At 30.4% G+C, this 23,430-nt stretch overlaps 3 protein-coding genes across 4 annotated transcripts; 1 reads left to right on the top strand and 2 right to left on the bottom strand.

Annotated features, from left to right (window-relative positions):
• Positions 1 to 3,234: 3,234 nt before the first annotated feature.
• Positions 3,235 to 8,412, bottom strand: LOC124494821 (uncharacterized). The gene is made up of 2 exons (XM_075734404.1): positions 8,312 to 8,412; positions 3,235 to 8,251 (listed from the first exon to the last, which is right to left on the bottom strand). The coding sequence occupies exon 2, from the start codon at positions 8,124 to 8,126 to the stop codon at positions 3,426 to 3,428; it is 4,701 nt and encodes a 1,566-aa protein (XP_075590519.1). The 5' UTR covers positions 8,127 to 8,251; positions 8,312 to 8,412; the 3' UTR covers positions 3,235 to 3,425.
• Positions 8,413 to 11,154: 2,742 nt separating this feature from the next.
• LOC124497746 (uncharacterized) lies at positions 11,155 to 22,728 on the top strand. 2 transcript variants are annotated; one of them, XM_075734409.1, is made up of 9 exons: positions 11,155 to 11,316; positions 11,593 to 12,503; positions 12,725 to 12,781; positions 18,932 to 19,049; positions 19,119 to 19,337; positions 19,419 to 20,202; positions 20,260 to 20,375; positions 20,440 to 20,645; positions 21,276 to 22,728. In XM_075734409.1, the coding sequence occupies exons 5-9, from the start codon at positions 19,236 to 19,238 to the stop codon at positions 21,298 to 21,300; spliced, it is 1,233 nt and encodes a 410-aa protein (XP_075590524.1). In that variant the 5' UTR covers positions 11,155 to 11,316; positions 11,593 to 12,503; positions 12,725 to 12,781; positions 18,932 to 19,049; positions 19,119 to 19,235; the 3' UTR covers positions 21,301 to 22,728. The 2 variants fall into 2 exon arrangements, with proteins under 2 accessions (XP_075590524.1, XP_075590523.1); XM_075734408.1 differs by lacking the exon at positions 11,155 to 11,316 and adding an exon at positions 14,698 to 14,723 and having other exon boundaries at positions 12,140 to 12,503; positions 12,725 to 12,785; positions 18,918 to 19,045; positions 19,178 to 19,337.
• LOC124494853 (uncharacterized) lies at positions 13,504 to 18,752 on the bottom strand. Its single transcript, XM_075734407.1, has one exon. It carries the CDS (start codon positions 18,419 to 18,421, stop codon positions 13,688 to 13,690), a length of 4,734 nt encoding a protein of 1,577 aa, XP_075590522.1. The 5' UTR covers positions 18,422 to 18,752; the 3' UTR covers positions 13,504 to 13,687.
• Positions 22,729 to 23,430: the final 702 nt, after the last annotated feature.

The following is a 23,430-nucleotide window of genomic DNA, read 5'->3' as shown; positions in this document are numbered from 1 at the left end:
GCATGCGTACAATATTTTTTTTATGAATTCAACAAAATTCTCGATTCTGTAAAATGTAATCTAATCTAATCTAATCGTTTTCTATTTTGTTTAATTGAATAATATATGAAATGTGATTTGTTTAAATAATTCTTGATGATGATGATGATGATGATTACAAACTGATGGTAATTTGTAACAATTCTCATTTGATCCATAACTGGATTCTTTGTTCTTTTGTTGTTGTTGTTGTTGTTGTTGTTGTATACAACCATACAAAAGTGCAAATTGTATGTTTTTCAAAACTTTTAATACCAAAATCCTTCTTATTTGATTCTTATCTTTGTAGTTGATGATTGCATTGCATTTGACAATGTTTAGACATAATGGAACAATGTTCTCAGTGTTTAATAAGTTTCCTAGAAAATTTTTCATAGAAAATTCATCTTAAACTTGCTGGAATTTGTGATAGTTTTCTTTTCTTTAAACTTTTCTTTCATCATTATTAGTTAGTATATATTTATATAAATTACCTTTGTTTGTATTTTATCAATTTTACTTGGAATTTTTGTTTTTTGTTTTGGAAACCAAATGTGATGTTTGGCTATTTGGCCTTTTTTTTGTTCAAATTACTGTTAATTAAGTTTTGTATTCTATTGTCTGTCAATACCGTATTCTGGATTTCAATTCGAAGCGATGATGATGAAATTGTTGTTGATTAGTTAGAGGTTTTCCAGAATCCCGAAGCAATAATAGAAAGGGGGTTGAAGAGAGGAGGTGAAGGGGACAACTAAAAAAAAAAAAACAATCGTTGATGATTGTCAACTACAGAAATCTAATTCTCAGAGAATTTATTCAGCTTTTCCAATGAATATAGTCAGAGAAAAAAAAATACGAAAAGTGAATTAAAAAAAAAACAGGAGAGTTGAATTGAATCCCGATTGTAACTATGCTGTATGCTGTATAATAATAATAATAAATCGTACTTTGATTTAATCCCGAAATATATCTAGAATCTAGATCGAATAAGAGAAAATGAAAACCGAGTGGTGGTGTTTGGGGAGGGGGAACGATACGGTAGATGAATGAAAAATGAAAGAAAATTCTGTTGATTGACAAAAAAGAAAACAAAATTCTCTATTTTTGTTTGTTGAATCGTTCATCAATTTGTCCCTCAAAATTCGACAGAATAGAATGTCAATAATGTTCTCTTTCTTTTTTTTTATACCAGTTGCCAGAAAAACAAGATTGATTCGGATCGAATTGAATTTGATTTTTCCGACGAAAACTTAATCTTGAATTGACTTTTTTTTTCTTTTCCATTCTCTTTCACTCACTGTGTTTGTACTGTGTATGTGTGTGTATGATATGAGAAAAAAGGGAGAAAAAAAAATCTCTAGACTTTCGGAACCTTATTCTTGATTATATTCTTATTTTTCTAACTTTGATGATGATGATGATGATGATGGTGGTGGTGGTTTAAAACCCACATTTGCATTGATTCTATTCATTGCTTTTATAATTTTTTTTCCATAAATATTGCCAAAGAAGATTAGATGATTTGATGGAGAATATTCTTGGATTTATCATCATCATCATCATCATCATTCTTTTATATTCGGTTCATTTGTCATCATTGTCAATGATAAAAAGAATAACAACAACAACAACAAAATGTTAGTCAAGAGAGAAAATATTATTCTTGTCAACAAAATAAAAATTTTTTTTTATATTCTGGTTGTTGTATCCAATTTTTTTTTTTTGCTATAAAAAAAAAATTTTCCATTTTATTGAATGAAATTTTGTTGTTGTTCAATTCCATTTGTTTCTTTTCTCCCGTTTTTTTTCCGGGTCGATGATGTTCAAAAAAAAAAATTCGAATGATAAAAATCTTTATAATTTTTGTTTGATTTCTATCTATCTACCGTGATGTTTTTGTGTGAGAGAGTTTTGAATTTAAATGTGAGTAGCAGAAAAAGAAAACATGCATTTGTTCATTACAATCATTTTTTTTTTATTTGTGAACTAAATGTGTTCATCATATGTTTTTTTTTCCAATTTTGTTGTTGTTGTTGTTGTTGTTGTTGCATCAATTCTGATTCTTCACTGCACTATAGTAAGTACATTTCATTCATTTCATTTGATTTCTATATATATGACATGTAATGATGATACATGTTTAGAATGTTTGAATAACATTTTTTTTCTTCTCTTTTCATCTTTCTTTTTTTTCAATCGATTCGATTACTTTTTTTTTATTTTCGTATCTCATGAATCATGAATTATATATATACGAATAACGACCAAACTATATGCATTGATGAATTTGAATTATCATCATCATCATTATAATCGAATGAATAATGATTCTTTAAATTTTTTATAAGCAACAGCAATCATCATCATCATCATTCGATGTTGTTGGTTATGACGATGAAATTGACACTAGAAATGATGTATTTCAATCAATCGATCAATAATCATCAATTGAGTTTGATGATGATGTGTTGGTTATTATGGTTATAATTTGAGAAATGGTTCATAAAAAATTCATCATTCAATCATGTGAACGATTATGATGAATTGATTCACAAGTTGTTTCATTTTTTTCATCATCATCAACAATCATCAAGTATATCAGGGTTTCTTGTTCATTCCTTCTTTTCTTTTTCTTTTTTTTATGACGATAATTATTGATAATTAAAAAATCAAATTCTTTTGAATTTGAATCTTCAAAAACAAATGATAATGACCATAAATGTTCTCTTTTCAATCAATATTGTTGATTGTTGATTTTCTATGGAATTTTTTCTTTCACAGATTCTTTTCCTGGTTAATTCACTGGGAAAAAAAATGTAACCTTCCCTTTTTTTCCGACCCATTAGTCTGATTCAATGACATAACCAAACTTTTATCGATTTCAATGGTTATTACATTAATCGATTCTATTTTATTCTGTCCATCTCAATATTGATGATATATATGATGAAGAATGTAAGTGATGAATAATTGACGATTTCTATGAACAACAACAACAACAACAATATAATCATCATGAGAATTTGATCATTGAATGAGCTTTCTATTGGAATTTTTTCTTTTTTTCTTTCTTCGTTATCCAAATAAATGAGTCTCCAAGTTTTTTCTTTTATTTTGTAAATGGAATCTTTAACAGCCACATTTTTTTCTCTCTTTTTTATTATTTTATTCGTACATTAAGTGATGACAAACTGGAATGATGAATCGAGAATTGTAACATTCACAATTTATAAACTTTATTTCTGGAATTGAATTATTGAATAATAAATTATAATTACAATGATTAAAAATAGATTACGTACCATATGTTGGTATCGTTTGTAAATTCAAAAAATCAAAAAAAAATCAATATAATTTAATATGACAAACACTCAAAACTCTCTGACAAAAGTTCGATACATGTGTTTTTATATTTTATCTTCATTCATATATGACGTTCCGCTACAATTCTCCCGCCGAGAATGCGTTATCCAAATCAAACGATTCGTTGGTCTCCACAATTCTGTTCCATTAATTCGTATTTTTACAGTACGACATATGCCATCAGATCCACTCTTGACTTCCATTACTTGTCCAATAGGCCAATTAGAACGTTTAGTCAGAAATTCAGGCAACATTAACCAATCACCAATTTGCACATCTGTCGATTTGTTGGTTGACATTCGAGCCAATTTCTTCAGGTATTGGGACATCCATAATTTGGCAACTTCTTTAACAAATTTTGATCTCTCAATTTTCATTTCCCATACGTCGTCTATATTATTTTCTTGTTTTAGATTCATGGTACGACCCATCCATAGTTCAAAAGCAGAGAAAAAACGACCATCATTTTGTATTATCGGTCGTTGGTTAATCACATATTCCACGTAATTAAAATTTCTTTGCAAAGAAAAAAGAGAACGAGCCCTTTTTGGCAACATTTTCAAGCATTCCTTTACCAATCTAATCATTCGTTCGGCTGCACCATTCATCCATGGGGCCAATGGTGTTGACGTTTTCCAATTAATAGCATTTGTTTGACCAGAACGGGCCAATTTATTCAATTTTTCACGAACAGCCATAAAATTGGTTCCGTTATCCGACCACACTTCCGTCGGGTATCCAATCTGATTCCACACGGTTCTCAAAGTATCATATAACGAATTTTCGGACAAATTTTCGAGAACACTAACTTTTACCGCTTTTGTTGTTCGACACATAATAACAATTCCATAGCATTTTTTACCATTAGCAATAGTTAGTGGACCAAACGCATCCATCATTATGCATTCAAACGGCTTCATAAATCGTTTTTGGACTTCATGTAGAGGACCAAGCGGCTGTTTGATTGCCTTGCCTCTTATCATTCGGCATAAAGTACATTCATTAATTATCTTTTTCATGTGCCGATTAGCATTTGCAACTCGAACTTCGTCCATGACCATAGCCAATGACATACCACATCCTCGATGCAAGGATTTTCGATGGGCAATTTTTAGCATCTCGTTGGCTAATACGGAGTTCTTCGGAATCCAAATAGGTTGATTTTCTAAGTCTCTTGACCAAAAATGCAATAATCCATTCTTATCGATCAAATTATCAGAGCGTTTCAATTCACTACGTTGGTAAATCATATATAAGGTATGTATAGCGCTAAAATGTGGTTTTCGATTGGTAGCAATTTCCATCCAATTCATACATCGTTGTATCCATTTTGTCATTTTTAAAATCACACCACATTTATCCATCCAGTTCCGCAATGTTTGATCAGGAATCAAAGTTTCTCGAATGGCACAAATCAATTTCGTTACAATAGGTTCACTGCTATCACTGATCAATTTATCAATATCAATTTCATAAGGTTTGGCGGCAATATAACGTTCAGCATTACAACCTCTCGAAAACAGGTCAGCTGGATTATGTTTACCACTTATATGCCGAAAACTTGCACGAATTTCAAATCCGATCATTAGAATCGATAGCAATCGGCGCGCAATAGCAATTGGATATTCATTCGGTGACGATTTCAACCGATCAATGTTTATTTGCGAATCGGTAAAAATTTCAATTTTTCCATTATATTTCAAATAATTCACAATACGCGACGTGGCTTTGACACCTTCATATAATGCCAATAATTCCAAATCGACAATAGTTCGACCACGAGGAGATATCTTCGATTTTCCAAAAATTAAATCTTTTTCCAAATAAATGGCGTATCCATAACCACCAATACTTGCGTCCACGAAGCACGACAATTGATTTTGATCTTCAACATAACGAACAAATTTGATTTTATTCAATTCGTTTAATCCAATTGTGAGATCATTGATTTTGGATACAATATCTTCATTTAGATCATCATCCCAATCCTTATCCTGGATCATAGCAAATTCTTTTCGAAACAATAATTTTACAGGTTCACAGAATCCTAAAGGATCAAATAATTGACCAATAAATCGTAATAATTTTCGTTTAGTATCAATTTTATCAGGAATCTTCCAATTAATATTCAAATAATCATTGATACAATTCCATACCAGACCAAGCAATTTACAGCTTGACGATTCGATTCCAAAACAATCACGAATAAATGTAGAATTCGATACCATTTTATGTAAAACAAAACCAGACGATTCAAACGATGATTTTGCTTCATTCATTACGTTCATCAACAAAGATTCTGAATGGGATACGGCGAGCAAATCGTCCATATACATAGAATTTTCCAAAACATTTCGTGAATTCGACGACATGTTGTTAATAATGATTGACACAACTTGTGTTAATATTGCTGGAGCACTAATAACACCAAATGGCAATACGATCATTTGCATTATCATCAGTTGATCATTGCGATCTTTCCATAAAAATCGTAGATATTGGCGATCAGATTCATCAATAACGATTTGTAGAAACGCTTTCTGTAAATCACCAATGCATAGAAACGGTGCCATTCTAATTCTCACAAGATGAGGCAATGTATTCAAATTCAATGATTCACCTTTCCAAAGCAAATCGTTCAATGAATTCCAACCAAATGACGCGTTCAATACAATTCGGAACTTGGTAGTCGCGGCATCAGGTCGTTCAACTTCATGATGTGGAATAAAATATCCATCTGTTTCATTAATAATTTCGGCATGGTTATTTTCAACGTATTTCATTAATTCTGATTCATATTGTTCCAAAAGACCTTTTTTGTTCAAACGAGATTGCAAACGATCAAGATGTTCTATTGCTTTGTTGAAATTATTCGGTGGTCTTTTGCTTGAGAAAAACGGTAGGCTGACTTTGAATCTACCATTATCCAATTTCTCCATTCGTAAATTCATTTTGCCATCATCAACTTCTTCAGGACAATCATTTTCATTCCAATGTACAATACGTTTTTCACTTCGTTGTTCAATGACGTTAATCACTTTCATTGATGCAAGGTCTATATCACCGAATACAGTATGCCATACACGGTGACCTTCACGAAATAATTTAACCATATGATCACGACCAACAATAATGTTATTGGATGGTACACGATCAGATACATATGCTTCCAAGTTAGATTCACCATTTGGATGCGATAATACAATATCGGCAATTTGATCCACAATACGGGACATGGATTTTTCGAATCCACATAGCATAATCGGTGTAACTTTACGACGACATTTCAATGGTGCTAAATCACTACTGACAACAGATACGTCTGCACCAGAATCAATCAACACATCACATTCCATTCGGCCAATACGTCCACGGAATTTGCCAATATTAGTTCCAGTTGCTTCACAAACAACCTTCATATCAGCGGTAGCCACTGTTTTTACTTCCGTCTCGTCAAAATTTATACCATGTAATGATGATGGATGGTTGTCATTGCATGATGTACACTTTATAACATCCTTTCGACGGCAATCCGAAGATTTGTGTCCAGGCCATAGACATATACGACACAAACCTTTATCAAATACAATCTTCTTTTTATCGAGGCTGGACAATTCACTTTTACATGCAGTTGCCATGTGTCCAGGTTTATCACACAAAAAACATTTTTTCATTGGTTTTGTCACTACAGTTCGAATCGACGATGTTTTGGATCTCGGATCAACATTTTTCACAGATTTAACCGACAATTTATGCTCAGCACTGCGTTGTGCCCACGTTATGGCATGACGATGAGCTTTTTTGACTCGTTCCACAAGATCGTCCAACGATCGACATTCAGCAGAAATTATTTCCGATTCTTTCTTCCAAAACTTATCAGCAATTTTCCAAACCATTTGGGACGTATTATCGATATAACGAGGACCCAAGTTTGACACGGCATTTCGAAATTCTTCAATTTGAGATTTAATTCTCTCGAGGCCATCAACATCATATTTGTCTTTCACATTTGACATTTTCAATATCATTGATTGAATATGCAGATTAATGTGATCAGGATTTTCAAATTCATTCGACAATGCTTTCCAGCTCTTTTTTAGATTCATTCGTTTCGTCTCGCAATGGTCCCAAATTGACGAAGCTTTTCCTTTGACAATTCCGGATATGAATGCTCGTTTTGAACACTCCGATTCGTTTTTACGATCAATTATCAGCGATTCAACACGACGTTTGAATGCTGGCCATTCAGCAACGTTATCCTTAAATGGCTTGATTGAATTAATGATTCTGTAAATTGGTGTACCATTATTCACATCTGATTTCGAGCGACTTTTACGTTTATTCTTCTTTTTCAAAGACAAGTCTTTTAATTTACGACGCAATTTTTCCATTTCATTCTCAATTTCTGCATCGGATTCACTAGACGAATCGTGGCTATCATCATCATCATCATCGAGTTGACTACTATGAACACTATCATCATCGTCATCAGCATCAGATTCATTTCGATCCATATCGTCATCGCCATTATTATCATCAAACAATTCATTCACATTAATATCATTGATCATGGCTTTCAATGCGTCATCATATTTTTTCCATAATTTCATTTCATTTTCATCAAGACCATCCGTACGATTTTCGAATTCCATATCCAATTCGGACACCAGTTTTCGATCAAACTTTTTTGATTTGAACGTTTTCATGATCTTCGTTTTAAAAACTCGATCGGTCAATTTATCCATGATTCAGGTTCAATAAATCCAAAATTTAAATTCAAATGATCAATTCAATAATTTCGATTTAAATCAATTCAGCAAGCATATGAAATAAAAGAAATTGTAACATTCACAATTTATAAACTTTATTTCTGGAATTGAATTATTGAATAATAAATTATAATTACAATGATTAAAAATAGATTACGTACCATATGTTGGTATCGTTTGTAAATTCAAAAAATCAAAAAAAAATCAATATAATTTAATATGACAAACACTCAAAACTCTCTGACAAAAGTTCGATACATGTGTTTTTATATTTTATCTTCATTCATATATGACGTTCCGCTACAGGAATGGATGAAAAAAGTAGCAAAATTATTATATCGATAATCACAACGTTTTTTAGGCTGTTGTATTTTTTTTCATATATTTTAATAATGATTATCATCTATATTTGAGTTATAGAGAGACAACTATTCTCATTCTTCTTATTCTTGTGCTAGACAACGACAACAACAACAACAAAAAATTCCAAAGTGCACTAATTTTGAGCTTATTAAGTATAAAGCTTAAATAAGAAAATTCTTGTCCATTTTCCATTTCTTTTTCTTTTCATTATTAACTAGATATGATTACACAGTGGACAGTTAATGATATCCCATGAGGTATCATCTTGATTTTATTCTACGATGATGATGATGATGATAATCATCAGATGAATAGATATTTTCATTTTGAATCATCATTTCATTCATTCCTTTTCTTTTTTTTTTCTTATCTCATTTTGAATACTCCAATAAGATTTTGGAATTTGATTTCATGTCAATTTAATTTTGTTGATGAATTTTTTTTATGTTTGTTATATGTCACATTTAGAATCCAATTCTTTATAGTGAGTGAGTGATAGAGAGAACAGAGGCCAAAGGCAAAATTTCAAACGAAAAAAAAAATACAAATGTCAAATTCATTCATGTTGCACACTATTGTTCGTGTTTACCATGTGTTTGTTTTCAGAATTCAAATCGAATCTGAATCGAATTTTTCCGTGCAAATTCTTTCATTCTAATAAGGATGAAATTCATTTTGTTGGCAGATAATAGTTTTGTGTACTTTCTTTTTTTTTTGTCAATAGTTTCCGGTTTTAGCTATCAATTGTATTCTATTATTATTATATTCTGGATCAAATTCTTGTTGTGAATATATATTCATCAATCTGTTGTGTAAAAGAAAAAAAAACGAATCGATGATATTTTGATGATGATGATGGTGGTGGCGGTGTTGGTGATGAATTCTCTAGATTCTCTTTCATTCTTGATTGTTTACTTAGTTCTCTTTATTTTCTTTACACACTATTATTATTATTATTATTGGCCTTTCAAAGATCTATCGGTTTTTTTCGCCTGTTTCAATCCATAGGATGTATTTGTATGTTTCTCTATTTCAAATAGCAATGGTGGTAATACTATATTTGTCACAATATATATGAATCAGAACCAGTGCTGCTGCTTTATGAATTGGAATGAACGAATGAATGAAAGGAAATGAAAAGAGAAAGATTTTGTAGAGAAAAAAAAACCGATGAAATAATTTATTCATCATTTCTATCATCACACCGTATCATCATCATCATGGAATTTGACTCTAGGTCTCAAACACAAATTTTCCAAATAATGTCGATGATTCTGTAATGATGATGATGATGATAGAATGATAGAATTTTTGTGAGTAAACAATTCTCTTTGGTATCAAATTTCATTCATTCATTCTTTCTATCGTTCATCACCATCATCATCATTGTTGATATTTCCATTTTCCATCATTTTTGTATGTTTTTGTACCGTGAATGATGAATCTGGAATTTGATTTGACTGAATGAATGAATAAATATTTCTTTGAGTGTTTGATTCTGTGTATTGTGTAATATATCCTGTTTTTTTTCATCATCATCATCATCATTTTTTTCCCCATTGAAAATGATGAAATGTTGATGATGAGAAACAAAAGAAAAGAGAAATGAAAAAAATAACTCAATTGAAATGAATATGAATATGAATTTTTTTTTTAAATTGAATTTGAATTTTTTTTCTTGATTCATTTGTATTTGTTTTTTTTGTTATTTCACAACCTTAAATATGTCTAGCGGGTTTTTTTTCTGGATTTTTTTCCATTTCCAAACGTATTATCATATATTAATTCTTGTTTTTTTTATATATATGAAGTTGTTGATGAAAAAAAAATTTTTTGGTTTAATTTTTTTTTCAATTCACACACACACACACACACACACACACCAACCTACAAACAAAGATAAACATCAAAATATGAACTTTACTAATAAAAAAAAATTCTGTGTAAAAAAAAATTCTTCAAAAGGCGTATCCATTGATGAATAGGGGCGTTACGATATATATAAAAATTAATTGTTTACTTATTGGGCGTAGTAGTATGTGTGTGTGTGTGTTTTTTTTTTCGCCATTCATTAATCATATGACTATTTTATTTTGTAGAATTTTATTATTATTATTTTCACATTTTGGAAAGCTGTGTACAGAATTTATCTAATCGCTACCGAATTGATATTTCACATTTCATTTTGTTTCATTTTATTATGTAACAATAATAATCGGGTTTTTTTTCTCTGTTCAAATGGCTACAATATAATGATATATATTGAATTTAATTCAATTCTTTGAAACATTATGATTCTGGTGGTTTTTGTTTCGTTTTTTGTTTTGTTTTGTTTTTCATTCAATTTCACTCAGTTTATTTACATTTGAAAATGTTGTTGATTTTGTTATCATTTTGAAATATATATTATAATAATGACCATAATTCCTTTTATTTTATATTTACCAATCATCCACAATCATATGTTTATATAGTATAGTATAGTAGAAATATTAATAATCAAAAATTCAAATCAAATTAATAGCAAAAACTGAAAATTAAATGACAGGCGACCATTATTCAAGTTCAAACGCGGCCGTATGTATCACGCTCGTGTGTTTGTTCATCATATCACATTAGGTGATTCGCACACACACACACACACACACACACACACATGTGATAATTCATAGGCTGCAATGAACAAACAAAAAATCATTATTATTCTATTCCAAGAATCTTGTTGATTGAAAAATAATCATAATCATAATAACCGCAATACGAAAAACATTTTTTTTTTTTGTTTACAATTCTCACATGAAATGTAAGTTTATTTTGAATTTTCTTATCAGAAGAAAAAAAAAACGAAATGAAAAATCCATGTTAATGTCATTCTTTGTTGGGACATTAATTGAATTTTATTATTATTATTATGGAACTTTCTTTATTTATTCGATATTGATATGTGATTGTTTAATTTGATCAAGTTTACTTAATGATTTTAATTTCATAGAATTTTAATTAAGTTTACGATTACTTGCAATCGATTTCTAATTGTTTTTTTCCTTTTTTTTCTCATTTGTTTTGTTTCAAATTTCAGATTTCTTTGGTAATATTGCAAGCAATAACATCTATCTCTATTTGGTGGTAGAAAATAATCATTGATTTGATTGAGAAAATTCGGAACTGCTGCAACAACAAGAACAACAAGAATAACAACAGCAACGAAAAAAAAAGATTTCTATTTGTATTTTTTTTTGGTATTTGTGTATGAATTATGTCTGAAGACGATGCTTATGAAAGTTTTTGTACAACCAAAAACGACAATAACAACAACGACCATCATTTTTGCGACGTTGACAACAATAATATTATTGATATTAGAAGCAATAACAACAATAGCAACGTCTTGATTGAATTATCACCATCATCATCGTCATCATTAGAACAGAAAAACGATAACAATACAGCAGCAGCAGCAGATATACGAAAAAATTCTATCTATAATTCAAATCAAAAACGTTATCGTTACGTTACTGAAAATATTGAAAATTCCAGAATTTTAGATACAAATATAATAAATAGTGGTGAAAATAATATACAAATAGCTATTGATTCAACAAATAATAATAATATTGATCAATTATTACGTAAATCTCGTACATCAATCAATTCATCGTCATCATCAACATCAGCATCATTATCCATTCAAGAACAAAATCAATCAATTGAAGATGATTATAATGATGATGCCATTGATAATGAAAACGACGATAATGATGATGATGATGACGATGGTCCAAAACGTAAACGTATTCGTAAAAATTTATTAAATACAAGTAGTAATAGTGATAATAATAATAATCATAACCAAAAAGTCAACGTTGATAACAACAACAACAACAACAACAACAACGCCCAACAAAAATCAACAACAATATTGAAACAAGATAATAATAATAATAATATTATCTAATTAATATGGAAGTTCGTTTTCTCGTTTCTAGTCGTGTAAGTGTCCATTCATTTTTTTTTTTTTTTTTTTTTTTTGATAATAGATAAATAGGTAGTAGTAGTAGTAGCAAGAATTTACTTTATTCTTATTTCTTTTTTGTTTTTTGGTTTTCTCTTCTTATTGTTGTGTCAATACACTCCCATTCATTCATTCATTCATTCAATCGATTTGGTTTTGGAACCAAAATTGGTGGCTATTTAAAAAAAATGCAATACAGGATGCAGGTGCCATTATTGGTCGTGGTGGTTCCAACATAACTCATCTTCGACAAACTGTATGTTGTTGTTGTTTTTTTTTTGTACTTTGAAAATTTTTTTTAATTTTAAAAAACATATATTGAAATCTTTTTTTTATTGGTTTATGAGATTTTTAATTTATATTCCTATGTGTATATGATGTGTGGGTATTTAACATTAACCTAATTGCAGGATTATTTCCGGGCCTTAATATTTCTTTGATGAATTTTTTGTTGTTGTTTTTGAAAAAACCAGTTAAAACTGATATAGAAATTTTTATTTTTCTCTCTCTCTTTTTTCTTTCTATTCTTTTTTTCTCTCCTTTCATATATACTACTTCACCGCCAAAAAAAAAACTATCGAATCCCATCAAACCAATTATTGAATCACCAATGACCATTATTGAAATTTTGACCGTAAAAAAATATAACCGTAAAATTTAAACCTTTGACCGAACCTTTGTTCAATCAATCAATTATTGGCCGATCATTCACCGAATGAAAAAACAAACCAACAAAACCAAATCGAACGACCAAAAATACAAATATACAAATACTATAAAAAACAAATCCATCGACCTGGTTGTGTGTATGAATGTTTTTTATTGTTGGCTTCATCATATTGGGCGTAATCGATTTAAAAAAAATGCAATTATCCACTTGCTTTTTTTCAATTGAAAATTTTATCCAAAAAAAAAAACAATGGTTAACGTAATCTATCTCTGAAATTACTAGACGATTCAGACAAACAAAAGTAAACGTTTAGTAAAATGATAAATTTGTTTAGTTTATTATTTAGTGGCTTACATCGCCAAAACTAAAAATACAATTAGAATAAGTTTTTCATTGAAATATTAAATACATTTTAGAACATAGAATTAAATTTTAGTTCGATTATATCGTTGACGTGTAATAATGCAATCATGACTATTATGCAGTCGTTTCTTAACACTCCCCCGGCGATTTCAATAAGACGAGACCATTAGTAGGTCTGATAAATTCATTGTTATTGTCCAAAAATTTTATTTTCACTGCTCGAACAACACCATCAGAACTTTTAATTGCTTCAGTAATTTTGGCTATTGGCCAATCTTTTCGTTTACGGAATTCAGAAGGAACCAAGACCAAATCGTTTATATTTATATCGGTAGGCGATGGAGGATTAGATTGAATTAGAGAAGCTAAGTATTGGTGTTTCCAAAATTTTTCAAATTTTTTACGAATATTTGACAAATGATTCAACCAATTATTGTTTGGTCCAATTTCGAGATCATTTTTGATTAGGGGCTCCTGTTTACGACCATATGCTAATTCAAAAGGAGAGATCCAACGTTCATCATTCTGGATAATCGGTCTATTATTTATAATCGATTCTATTTTCAAAAACATGTTGTGCGCATCTTCAATAGATTTAAATTCATTGTCCAAAGTTCGTAAACATCTCTTGACGACTGCTATCAACCGTTCTGCAGTACCGTTATACCACGGAGCATTCGGAGGCGAAAATTTCCATTCGATACGACGATTATCTACTTCGCTAATTTTTTGTAAATGATCAAAAAATTTTTGAATTTCTTTGTTACAACGGACGAAACTGGTACCATTGTCACTATAAATCACTAAAGGAGTTCCGCAACGAAGAAAGATGTTGTTGAGAGCTGTCAATGTGACATTGGCATTCATCGAATTAACAATTTCGATCTTGATCATTCGTGTAACCAAACATGTTACAATCAAACCATAGAATTTTTTATTATTACGATAGTGTAAAGGACCAAAGAAATCGACACAAATAGCCTCAAACGGTGCCGCAAAATTCGTTCGTGTTGATGGTAAAGGAGCGAAAGGTTGAATTATAGGCTTCCGCTTTTCTTTTCGACAAAATTCACAATAAAAAACATATTTCTTCACCAGGCGATATAAATTCTGTATATGATATGTAGATTGGATACTAGCCATGGTTGTTCTGATTCCTCCATGCATAGTTGATTCATGATGTTCTTTAATCAAAGCTTGAGTTAAACAAGATTGTTTAGGTATCCAAATCGGGCAAAAATTAGGATCACGAGTTTTTATCGTAATAATTTCTCCGGGAATGAATGGTAATTTAATTTCTTCCAAATCGTGACCATATTGGGCTAATCTATGAATCAAATTCCAACGATCGTTAGCAGTGTTTCCAGTTGGTAATAATTTTTTCACGAAATCAATAATTTGATCCATAGACTTCAACTTTTCAAAATCGTCAACTGAATTCTGATAATCGAAATTCTTGATGGCAATTGAAGAAATTCGATAAACATTAAACAAATTTGCATCAGAAAAATCAAATTCATTCGAATTTATACGAAATCGGAAAAGTTTCAAAAATTGTTTCGTATCTACGATTCTACTGAACAAATCAGCTGGGTTACGATGGCCATTAATGTGTCTAATCGATATATTCAAATCATTAATAATTTTCAAAGTTTTCATTAATTGAGAAGCAATTTTTCGATTCTGTCCATTTGGTGATAGATTAAAACGACACAAATTAATTTTTGAATCTGACCAGATTGTCATTTTATTCTGGTAAATAGAATGGATACGATATAAAATTTTGCCAAGTTCGTAGATAGCCAGTAATTCTAATTCTACCACTGTCTTTAATTTACATGGTACTAACTTAGATTTTCCGAATAAATAGTGGAATTCATCATCTTTTTTCAAAAATACGACATATCCATAAGCTGATGTTGATGCGTCAGAAAATCCGTGTATTTCGCCATTCGATGGTACACAACGATCCATTTTCAATTCCGATAACTGATTTGCATCTTGCAAATGCAGATCGATTTGATTTTTAATTTCATTCGAAATTGGACTATCCCATTCATTTTTTATGACAGTACGATATAAGAGACGCAATTTCAATTTCCAAGGATCAAAAATTCCATATGGATCGAAGAATTTACCGATAATTGCTAGCAAATCTCTCTTTGTTTGAACCGGTTGTATTTGTGGAATTACATTCGAAATTTTATCATTATTGGTATTCCAAATTGTGCCCAAAACTTTTGTTTCAATACAATCTTCTGATTCAAATTTTGATGATAAAATTTGACTATTCGAATGCACTTTATGCATGACGAAACCAGCATTTTTAAAACTATCTTTTACTTTGTTAACCGTATCAACCAATATGGATTCGGAATCTGTTGCCCAAATAATATCGTCCATATATATAGCGTTAGCTATCTGATCTAAATCTTGTTCACATAACAACTTTTTAGTCACAGCGGTTAAAATGGCTGGAGATGATACTAATCCGAAAGGCAATACCTTCATCTGATATATCTTCAATTCATTATCAGAATTTTTCCACAAAAATTTCAAATATTTTTGATCATCTGGATGAATCAATACTTGTAAAAAGGCTTTTGACAAATCAGCCGTTACCGCAAATTTTCCTTTTCTAAATCGTAACAAATGATCAAACACATCTAAACCACGAGCATTTCCCTTCCATAATAATTCGTTTATAGCTTCAAAACCAAATGAGCCATTAAACACTACACGTAAAGGTGTAGAAATCGAATCACGAAAAACTGGATGATGTGGCAGAAAATAACCAATTGGATCGGATACTTCAATAGCTTGATCATTTTCAACATATGCCATCAATTGCTTTTCATAAATATTTCTCATACTTTTGCAATCCAAACGTTTCAATAATTTATTCAAAACGGAAAGGGCTTTTTCAAAATTACATTTAGGTCGAAGATCCGATAAAAATGGCAACCGAGCTTCATAGCGACCACCATTTTTTCGCTCAACTTGAATATCATCTTCAACTTCGTCGTCATCTATATTTAAATCATTTTTAACTTCGAGCTCAGCTAATTCTCTATCAGATTTTGATAAAAATTCTTCTTTCAATGATTCAGATTCAATAATTGTTTTTTCATCAGAAAAACTTTCGTTATTAGATTGAACAATAATTGGAATGGTACTTGCATTTAAATTACAAACTTGAGCTATATCTCTTCTAGCTTTGTATCTGATTGTACCAAAAATAGTCGGAATTTCCAAAAATTCAGGTTGTGTCTCATAAAAATAGGACAAATTATCAGTACCAATAATAATCAAATTTTTATCATGCATTTTCACCGGAAATAATTCAATAACGATATTCTTCTCTAAACTTCGAACTCCAAACAAAATTTTTTGATTGCTTGTAGTCGTTCCTCCCAAAGGTGAAGAAGAATAAATCGTAAAATTTTCATTTGATTTATTTTGATTTCCTATTATTAAATCTTCATCAATTAAAGAAATATTCGACCCATTGTCCAATAACATACGACTGTTAATGCCATTACACGAACCATAATACATTGGTCGATTATCATGTTTTGATACTTCTGAAATTATAAAAACATTTTCAGGTTGTTCAGCACAAAATATAGCAGCAGTACTATTAGCTTCTTCACTTGTTGATGGTTTCGAATTATCAATTTCTTTAGGTTTCGTCTGAAATAATTCATTAACAATATCGTGCATCTCTGTTACATGTTTACGATGACATGTTGCACAGCTAATTTTTGAAACCATTGGACAATTTTTACTAAAATGGCCTTTTTTTAGACATCTGTAGCAAATACCTTTTGATTTTATGATATCAGCTACTGTCTTTACATCACAATTCTTCAAGCATTCAAAATTGTTCTTATGATTTTTGTTACAGACATAGCAACAATCAGTTGTGATAGCTGCTGTACTAAGATTTTTCTTCGGTTGATCAAATTTTTTCGATGTTTCATCTTTTCGAATTTTGTTGTAATCATATTGTAACGCATTTTCATATAATTCATCAATGTAGCTTACCAAATCCGAAAATTTCTTAATTTTTGCCAACATTTTTCTTTGTGCCCGATAATAAAATTTATTAGCTACGGCCTGAATAAGATTTGATGTGTAAAATTGAGCATTCGTTTGAATACTATCGATAGCTAGATTAGCATTTTCCACAATATCTTTTGCTTTTTTCAGATTATCGACTTCATTTTCAGATTTGATTTCTGGTATCGATTTCAGTTCATTCTTGATCTCAAGAATTGCTCGTTGCGGATCATTATACTTTATGCAAATACGAGCCCAAATTTCAGATATCGGCAAATTTTGACCAATAAAAATTGTGATCATTCTAGCTGGTTCGTTTTTTACTGTTTTTAATAACATAGATTTCTTCAGATCTTCCGATACCAACATGTTATTAATTAACAAATTTTCAATCATAATCTTGTAGGAATTCCAATTAACATATTTGCCATCAAAATTTGGCAATTGATCTGTTTTGATCTTATTATTCGAATTCATAATTGACATACCGGATAAATTATTCACAAGATCATCATCACCATTTGAATGATTAGTCTGATTAGATGTTGAATTCGTATTCGTATTTTTCAACATTTCTAAATAACAATCCAATTTGACATTATATTCCGACATCTTTGATATCAAATCTTCAGGTACATCTTCGTCATCCTCCAACAGATTAAATAATTCTTCATTCAAACCATTTAATTCGTCACGTAATTTTTCGGTTCGTTCAATATCCCATTTTCGGATAACTAAACATGAAACGTTCCGGCGACAACTAAACAATCTTCGTTTCAATTCTTCTGGAATCGGCTTCATAGTCCAAGAAAATGACGATGTAACACAAAACAAAATTTTCACTTAAATAATAAATGTAACGTAATCTATCTCTGAAATTACTAGACGATTCAGACAAACAAAAGTAAACGTTTAGTAAAATGATAAATTTGTTTAGTTTATTATTTAGTGGCTTACATCGCCAAAACTAAAAATACAATTAGAATAAGTTTTTCATTGAAATATTAAATACATTTTAGAACATAGAATTAAATTTTAGTTCGATTATATCGTTGACGTGTAATAATGCAATCATGACTATTATGCAGTCGTTTCTTAACACCCGTGTATGTGTGTGTTGTTGTTTGTTTGTGAACGCTTGGGCGTCTTTGTTGATGTTCCATTTCTTTTTTCTAATCTTTATTCATTTTGTAATTTTTTTTCTATTTTTCTTTTTAAATTACATGAAATTTTACATCATTCGAAAAACAAACACATGAAACCCATTTATATAAATATACACATGAATAATACAATAATTAATCAAAATAGAATATTAACGATCGTGGCCAACGTGGATAAAATAATTAAAATTGTACGAGAAATCTTGAAATTTATTGATTCAACAATATCACCATCATCGAATTCATCAATTACATCAAATTTGTCGGTTAGTAAAATCCTCTTTTGTTTATTTTTCAAATTTTTTGTATGTTTTTTTTTTCGTTTAAATGTTTAGCGTTCGAGAATTCCGGTGAACAAAACCAATCGTAAAACATCGATACCGGTTATCGGTAGTGACCAACGATCATCTTCTCGTAATGGCTCATCGTCATCATCGACAACAACAACAACAATGGCTACTAATAGCCTCTGTGAAATAAGATTATTATTACATACATCACATGCTGGTGGATTGATTGGTAAAGGTGGTGCACGTATTACACAATTACGAGAGGTATTCTATTCATCCATTGTTTTGATTTCCGCTTCTCTGATTTTCTATGTTATTTTTCATCTGTTTTTCATAAAACCATAGGAAACTAAAGCCGGAATTAAAGTATATTCAGAATGTTGTCCACAAAGCACTGAACGTGTTTGTGCTGTAACCGGACCAATTGATATTGTTACAAATGCCGTAGGAATTATCTTGAATCTTATTCGAACGTTTCCGATCAAAGGACCAAATCAGCTATATAATCCGGCACATTTTGATCCATTCATGTCATTACGTTATGGTGGATTTGGTGAAACAACTGCTGGACCGCTTACATCTGGACCACATTGCACACAACAACCTGTTCATCCACCACCACCAGTTTCACATCATGAACCAAGTCGAACAAACAGTATATTTACACCACCACCGATTCCACCACCACCACCGACACAATATCATCATCCAGCACCACCGATTCATCATCCTCATGCCCATCATCATCATGCTCATGCCCATCCACATCATCATCATCATCCATTCTCGTCTCCATCTGCTACTGGCAGTCGTCATTTGTCAACATTAACTAATGGACCACCACCATCTCAAACTCATCATCATCATTTAATGGATCATGGCCGTTCACCATCAGATTTCGGGGCGACATCACCATCATTTTTGGCAGCAGCTGCTGCTGCAGCTCATCATCATCATCATTGGCCACAAGCCGCAAATACCTGTCCAGCAGCTGGCAGTAGCGGTGTAGGTGGTGGCCGTATGGCAACTATACGTGCGGCAGCAGTTGCGGCTGCTGCTGCTGGAAATTCTGGTCCATTAACCGATGTATTCGGTACGACCAGCGATGATCCATTCCGTTGGATTACAGGTGAATTGAAAAAGCTAAATTTTTCATAAATTAATTTCAATTGATTTATTTATTTAGATGCAAAACATTATGATACAAATCGTCTTCAAAATACATTAATGAAACGTGATGACGTGTCATTCATTATTAATCCGAATGGCACAGCTATTTCAACGATCAAAGTTAATCATAAGGTATTATCCCATCATTCCATTTGAATTTTAAAATAATATTTCGATATGAAAAAATTAATTTCAGGTTGTCGGTGCAATAATTGGCCGTGGTGGTAATCGTATCAAAGAGATTCGTATTAAAACACAGGCCGATATTTCGATTGATCAAATGAAGAGTAGTGGTGGTGGTGGTGGTGGCAATACATCATCATCCGCCGGTAGTACACGTTCGATTACGGTAAAAGGACTATATAATGATGTTCAAGCAGCCGTATCGATGATTTGTAATTGGTAAATTGAAAATTAATTTAATTAACCAAGTTAATGATTGATTACGCATGAATTCACACAAAATTTCAAAATGATATTTATGATTGAATGATGAAGACGATGAATAATGTCTCAGTTGATCTGGAAGACTAGTGATTTTGTTGTTCTCGTAAAAACGGTGATTCCGTTTTAAAACCAATGCTGGAATCATTCTATTCTTCACCACAAAAAATGGTCTGAAAAACTAGTAAAAAAAAAAAAAAAATAAAAAATAGCCAATAATATTTGTGTGTGAAGATGGAAGAATAATTCCGGTTATGAATAATTTTACAGCAAAGAGTAAACATAAAATCACTATCTTCTGATGAACTGATGAATCGAATCAACGAAAATGATAAAAGAAAAAAAAATTCTATACACCATTTGTGCATGAATATTCCCTACTTCAAACACACAAATATACACAATTCACACGTCCACAATAATGATGAGGAGAGAGGTGAAACAAAAGAAAATTTGAATTTCTTGAAATTCTTGATCAATTTAATTTTGATTCAAATTTTTTATTTTTCATCAATCTAATTTGTATATATGTTGAAAATCTAATATTTTTTTCCATTTTTTTTCTTTTTTTTCTCTTTGATTATATAGCATTGATGAGAATCAAAATATTTGATTATAATATTCAACAACATCATCATCATGTACTCATTGTTTGTTCGGAATCACTTTTTGATGCTTACACTTTCCACATATATGATGGATCTCTACTACACAATTTAAATATATTTATTATATTATGGATCTGTCTATTATTCTTTGGCCGTGTCTCTGGTAGTCAAAATTGAATATTCTTCTCCCCTTTTTTCTGTTTTCACACACATAAACACACACACACGCACGAATACTGAGAATTACAAAATTATTCAATGATGTATCTTCATATAACATTTTTCAAACTCTATAATATTCTTCTTTTTATTACTTGCCAGGAATTTTACAAATCAGATTTATATTTATTTATTTTTTTTCTGGTTTCTAGGGCCCAAAAAAAAAAAATACATACACATGCATCATCATCAAAAAACATTATCATTGTCATCATCATCATCATCATCATCATGGGAGAAACTTTGATGAATATATAAATATGATGATGATCAAAAGAGAAAACTACAATGATGAGTGAACTTTATTCTCTGGTAAAAGTTTTACTTTTTGCTTTTTCTTTCTTTTTCTCTCTCTCTCTTTTTCATATTCATTGCACACTATATATACATTTACAATCAGAATGCTTTATAAATGGAGTATTATTATTATACGACGATGATTTTTTTGGTCGAATTTTTTTTTCGGTTGAATATTCTTCAGCATGTGATTATAATGATGAGTACTTTTTCGAATGGCACACAGAAAAGAGAAAAAAAAACTTTTAAAACTTTAAACTGAATTAGTTGATCATGATGATGATGATGATGATGATAATGATGATGCAATTTGAAATCCACTTAGCAAAGTAAAGTAAAACTATCAAACAAACAAACAAACAATGAACAACAACAACAACAACAACAACAGCAACAACAGTGAAAAATTTTCAAATTAAATTTTTTTGATATTTATGAGCTTTGAATGATGATGTTCATGATAATGATAATGATGATGATGATGATGATGATGATGATGTAGCCATTGTTTATTCATTTATTCATTCACAACCAATCATATAATGAGAGTTTCTCTTTGTTTTTTTTTTTTTTTTTTTTTTTTTTCCCATTCATTTATTTTGCAATTTATACCGGCAAAAATAGCCTGTCTCTCTATATTGTCATTTTTTTTCATTTTCATTACTCAAACAAATTATCCAAATCATAAAATTTTCATTGTAACACACACACACACACACACACACACAGAGACCGATCACAAACATTCATCATTGGAATAATTAGTCAAACAAACAAACAAACAAAAATGCAAAAACAACATTCAAACAGCAGAAATCAATTGAAAAACACACACACACACACCGAACATATTATATACACAAACATTTAATGAAAAAAAAATAATTGAAATTGAATGAAGAAGAAAAAAAATGAAATGAATTTCGATGCTAAATAATGAATGTGTACATGTGTGTTTGTGTGTGTGTGCATTGTTGATTTGTTGTATTTGCATTCGATGTCATCATTGTGATTTGATTTTTCCTTGTGTTGACGCGGTTGTATTTGTATAATCATCATCAATAATCGGATTTTTGTTTTTTTGATTGCTTCAGGCATTTATCTATCGAATTTTGTGTTGTTCGGGTGTGTGTGTGTGTGTGTATAACAACAACAATGATGATGATGATAATGGCAAATTTTTTTTGTGTGTATCGTGATTCATTCGTTCAAACAAACATGAGATGATTGTTTCTTTGAAATCGTTGGTTTTTCTGAAAAAATTGCACAATACAAAAATTTATCATTTGAAAATAAATTCTTATTTGATCGACTGGTTAATTTCATCCACTGGAACATTCATTCGTTCATCACGGATTTTGGTCAAATAAAAACAAATAAATATCCCAAATTCATTCAAGATTGATTGAAGTTCATTATTCAATTGTAATTGAATTTATTATCAACAATTCGTGTTAAATAATTTTTTTTTGTTCTTCTTCACAGATTCTCTTCTGTTTTATATATTTTCATTCATGGGAAAATATTGTGAAAAACAAATGAGAAAACAAAAATGATGCAGACATTTATTGCAGAAAAATGAATTATAATTCAATTAATCCATCTTAATTCTGGTTTCT

This window comes from Dermatophagoides farinae, chromosome 9 (assembly GCF_024713945.1).
Source record: "Dermatophagoides farinae isolate YC_2012a chromosome 9, ASM2471394v1, whole genome shotgun sequence".
Taxonomy (NCBI): domain Eukaryota; kingdom Metazoa; phylum Arthropoda; class Arachnida; order Sarcoptiformes; family Pyroglyphidae; genus Dermatophagoides; species Dermatophagoides farinae.
This window is presented reverse-complemented; position numbering and strand designations above follow the sequence as displayed.

Excerpts from the sequence above, each read along its gene's own strand:
- LOC124494821 (XM_075734404.1), bottom strand. The coding sequence starts at position 8,126 with ATGGATAAATTGACCGATCGAGTTTTTAAAACGAAGATCATGAAAACG.
- LOC124497746 (XM_075734408.1), top strand. The coding sequence starts at position 12,474 with ATGGAAGTTCGTTTTCTCGTTTCTAGTCGT. Across the intron at positions 14,724-18,917 it reads TTGTTCTGATTCCTCCATGC|ATTAATCAAAATAGAATATT; the intron begins ATAGTTGATTCA and ends AATAATACAATA. Across the intron at positions 20,646-21,275 it reads GTATCGATGATTTGTAATTG|CATTGATGAGAATCAAAATA; the intron begins GTAAATTGAAAA and ends TTGATTATATAG.
- LOC124494853 (XM_075734407.1), bottom strand. The coding sequence starts at position 18,421 with ATGAAGCCGATTCCAGAAGAATTGAAACGAAGATTGTTTAGTTGTCGC.